General features: G+C 44.9%; 1 protein-coding gene across 1 annotated transcript in view; it reads right to left on the bottom strand.

The window, feature by feature from the left end:
* ADARB1 (adenosine deaminase RNA specific B1) overlaps window positions 1-1555 on the bottom strand; it is a 66138-nt gene extending 64583 nt beyond the window's left edge. The window contains exon 1 of the mRNA XM_069100301.1: window positions 1483-1555. Within this exon, the coding sequence (XP_068956402.1) occupies window positions 1483-1510 (28 nt within the window). The 5' untranslated portion in view covers window positions 1511-1555. The remainder of the gene's footprint in view (window positions 1-1482) is intronic.
* Between the last annotated feature and the right edge of the window lie 2467 nt (window positions 1556-4022).

Raw genomic sequence — 4022 nt, 5'->3', positions numbered from 1 at the left:
CACACACATACAAACATTCAACACAAATACACATGTAAACACACATATACACTCACACACATACCGTGTTTCCCCGACAATAAGACACTGTCTTATTTTTTTTTTTTGGACAGAAAAACACCAGAGGGCTTATTTTCAGGGGAGGGCTTATTTTAATGAACATTGACAGCAATTTTAATAAACAGGAAAATGTGAACAAAAAAATGTACCTTTATTCAATAAGCAAATCAGTGGGGAAGAACAGGATGATGCGCTCACTGCTGCAGCTCTGATTGGATGCAGCTCGGAGCGCGGCGTGTGTTTCACGGGGGGGTGGGGGGGGACGGTGCATACAGAGGGTACTGTAATGTAGCGTGTAGTACAGGGGATCACCTTCACTAAAGTAGCAATCTCAACAGGGCTTATTTTTGGGGGAGGGCTTATTTTAGAGGAACCTTACACAGTAAGGGGAGGGCTTATTTTCGGGATAGGTCTTATTATCGGGGGAACACGGTACACACAAATACACATGTAAACACACATGCACACTCACTAACACAAATACACATGTAAACACATACATACATATACTTACACACAAATACACATGTAGATTCACACTCACACACATACAGACATTCAACACAAATACACATATGTTTACATACTCACACACATACATACGCACAAATACACATGTAAACACACACATATACACTCACACACAAATAAGCATGTAAACACACACTCATGCATATACATACACACAAATACACATGTAAACACATACATACACACTCACACATTTGCACACACCTGTGTGCGTACCTGGAGCCTCCTGCTGATGGCTGACAAAGGAAAGTGGCAGTGGTCAGGACACCTCATGTGTTCAGGGAAAGGTCGCTTCCAGGTCAGCCTCACCCCTGGGCTGTTGATATGAACTGGGTTCAGCCTTCAGGGCCCATTCCCAGCTGATAAGAACCTCAGGTGTATCCAATCTCTTTAAATGTGCCAGGTTAACCCTCTATTTTATTACTCTTTAGTGAATCAGAATTTAAGCTTTGAGATGAACCCGGAAAGGATAGACATCTTAAGCTTGGATGAGATTAAGAAGAGAACATACCCTACTGCCCAAACAGAAGGGCTGCCCCATCAGCCAAGGCACCTACACACTGCTTGCAATCCCAATGTAGTAGCTGCAGGGACAACACCAAGTTGTGTTGGGGTGGGGGGGATGCTGTGTGTGACTCTATCAGATGCATACAAGGGCAGCCAGTGAATTCTACTGTGCTTGGAGAGGAAGGCTTTGAGGGAAATGGGTATGATTTTTTCATTAGCAAGAAGACACCAAAATTGTAAAAAACATGTCATTCATGGTTAGAAGCATGCTGGCTGCGCCATTTGGAAACGATGTTCCTTAAGCTTGTCCTGTATAAGCTTATAAAGATAAAAGGCTCCTCTAGAAAATTAACTAGTTTTACAGTATAGAGACCTAAATCTTACTCATATTTTCTTCATCATCTATATCCATGGTGAAACACTTTGGTGGGTTTCTTGACTGGCGGAGATTGCTTCTGTCTGAAAGACAGCAAGAAAATTGAGCTTAGGTTATCTGTTATATGAGTTAGGTTATCTTTTATAAGGAAGCAATTGCTTCATTATTATGAACCAGAGAAAAAAAGCAATTTATAAAATAATTGTAGGTGTGGAAATCTAACACCACACAAGAGAAGTCCCACTCACGATGAAATGCACAGCTCAGAACTGGTCTGCTGGTTGGATGCCCCGGCCTCTCCCCTCCCCTCCGTGTCCCCTTCTTCCTCTCTAGTGCACCCTCTTCTCTGCTTCCTGTCCCATGCTCCAGGTTGGGGCCCTTGACACACACTTATGATTTCACAAACCTGGTCCATGAAGAAATTTGGAGAAGGAGTGGAAGGGCACAAACTACACTTTAATTTTCACTGCCCTTTGGATTCCCTTCTCATTGTCAGCATTGTGTTTTCTGCATTTAAAAACATGATGCTGAGAGGGGGTTTATGGGCTGATTGAGAGAAACTGGATCCAGCTGGCCCTAGACCTGGCCATGCTTCCCCGGGGCTCATCCTCCTGCTGGCCGCAGAGACCTCAGGTCTTCCCCAGCTTGAAATGCATGATCCAATAAGACGAGAATGTAGATATTAGTCCTCAATTTGGCCCTTTGTCAGACCTGCCTGCAACGCCCTCTCTTCTCACCTCCACTCCCTGGAGTCCCCTTTTTTCTCTGTCAGGTGGTAGAAGGAACAGGTGCCACCTTCTTTGGAAAGCCTTTCCTGACCCCCGCCCCACTGGCTACCTAGTATTCACACCTTCGGGTTTGCATCAGATCACTTTATATTTTTATGGATATGCTTATTTCCAAAGTTGTCTCTTCATTGAATGTCAGCTCCTTGGGAGCAGGGATTGTTGCACTCTTTGTAGCCGTAGACAGCACTGGACACACAGTAGGCACCTCATACTTGGTGACAGATTGACTGATTGAAACTCCCCAAATTCTTAAAGTTCCACATGCTGTAGTAATGCAGTGAAGAATGAGAATCAGTCACAGCAAGCACAGGACTGGGCTTGGGAAGCAATTCTTTTGAAATAAGTAATTTTCCTCCAAAGTCTAGAAGAACAAAAATCAAGTCTTGCCAAAAGTATATATTGACCAAAACCAAACCAGGGTTGCCATCAGTCCCAACAGCATGAAAAAGCTGGGAGACCTGGAAACACTTCCCATTCTCCATTTTAAAAACCTCTTCAAGTCTCACACATGAGGCTTTACTTACATCTTCTGAAGGCAATAAATGGATGCTAAACAAAAAAAAGCCTTTATCCCATGCAGCCAATTACCAGGACTCAAGCTATGCTTCCTGAAGAAGAAATTCAGTATGATGACAATGGGAAAAAATGAGAAGCAGCTTGGAAGATGCCTCAGCTGTCACTGAACCACCATTTCCGAACCAATGACACTTTACCACTGCCCAAACTACCACCATTCACAGTGTTGAATTTCTCCTATTATTTCTATGACAATGACATGCATGTAAGGGGAAGAAAAAATTACACTGTGCACAGCCAGAAAGGAGCTAATTGCTCTGTTTGGCTAAAGATGTTGGGAACAACCCAACTCCTAGCAGGAGTCAGTGTCCTGATGAGCTCCAGGACCCACCACCAAGTTCTAGAAATAGAAAACTTGGGACCAAGGCCCAGTGATCCTAGTCAAACAGCATGGAGCCAGCTGCTCCATGGCAGTCATGACATCCAGCCCAAACTGGCCTGTTGGCCCAGAGTCTGCCCATGGTAGCTGGCCCAGCCCTTTGGGGCCAGCGTAGGCTCCTAAGTAACAGCCCTAAGTATGTGGTAAGGGCAATTCTGTCCCCCACCCTCATTCTTCCTTCCCAAGGCTAAACATCCCCATTCCCTTAACCCTACTCTACTTCACGATTCTGAGGCCTCACACTGAACAGGCCCCTGGATGCTACCAGCTTATTCTATAATATCCTGGCCCCCAGATCTAAAGGAACAACATATTTCCAATACAGTCTGAACAGGGCAGAGGAGAGTGGCCTCTGCTTTCCAACCACAGAAAGATCTGCCTCCTAATCCCTTTACACTGGCATTAGCTTTGGCTTGACCGCCACATTACATGGACCAAGAGCTCCACAAGCCACCACCACCCCCCCCAGGCTTTTTTTCGGACCAAATGATGTCAGGCACCTCTTCTACTCCATATTTGGGATTAAAAGGACAAAATTCCAAGAACTTCACCTTAGGCTGGCTCAGTGCCCTAGACCATGGAGACCTTCCTGAATCCTGCAATCCTTTCTCCAGCTTTGTCTCATCTGCAAATTTGTGGATGCTACTGATGACCTAGCCAAGTCACGAGTAAAAATGTGAAAGAGCCAAGCACAGAGACATTCCTCAGCAGACACTCAGTGAGCACCTACTATGTGCCAGAAATGGGACCCACTGAGCATAGCAACATAGGCCCAATGTGTACAAAGATATTTTTGACAGCTCAT

The sequence above is a fragment of the Petaurus breviceps genome, unplaced genomic scaffold (assembly GCF_028583685.1).
Source record: "Petaurus breviceps papuanus isolate PSGF00001 unplaced genomic scaffold, PetGlider_PUasm1.0 387, whole genome shotgun sequence".
Taxonomy (NCBI): Eukaryota; Metazoa; Chordata; class Mammalia; order Diprotodontia; family Petauridae; genus Petaurus; species Petaurus breviceps.
Note: the sequence above shows the minus strand (reverse complement) of the source record. Positions and strands in the feature narration are given on the sequence as shown.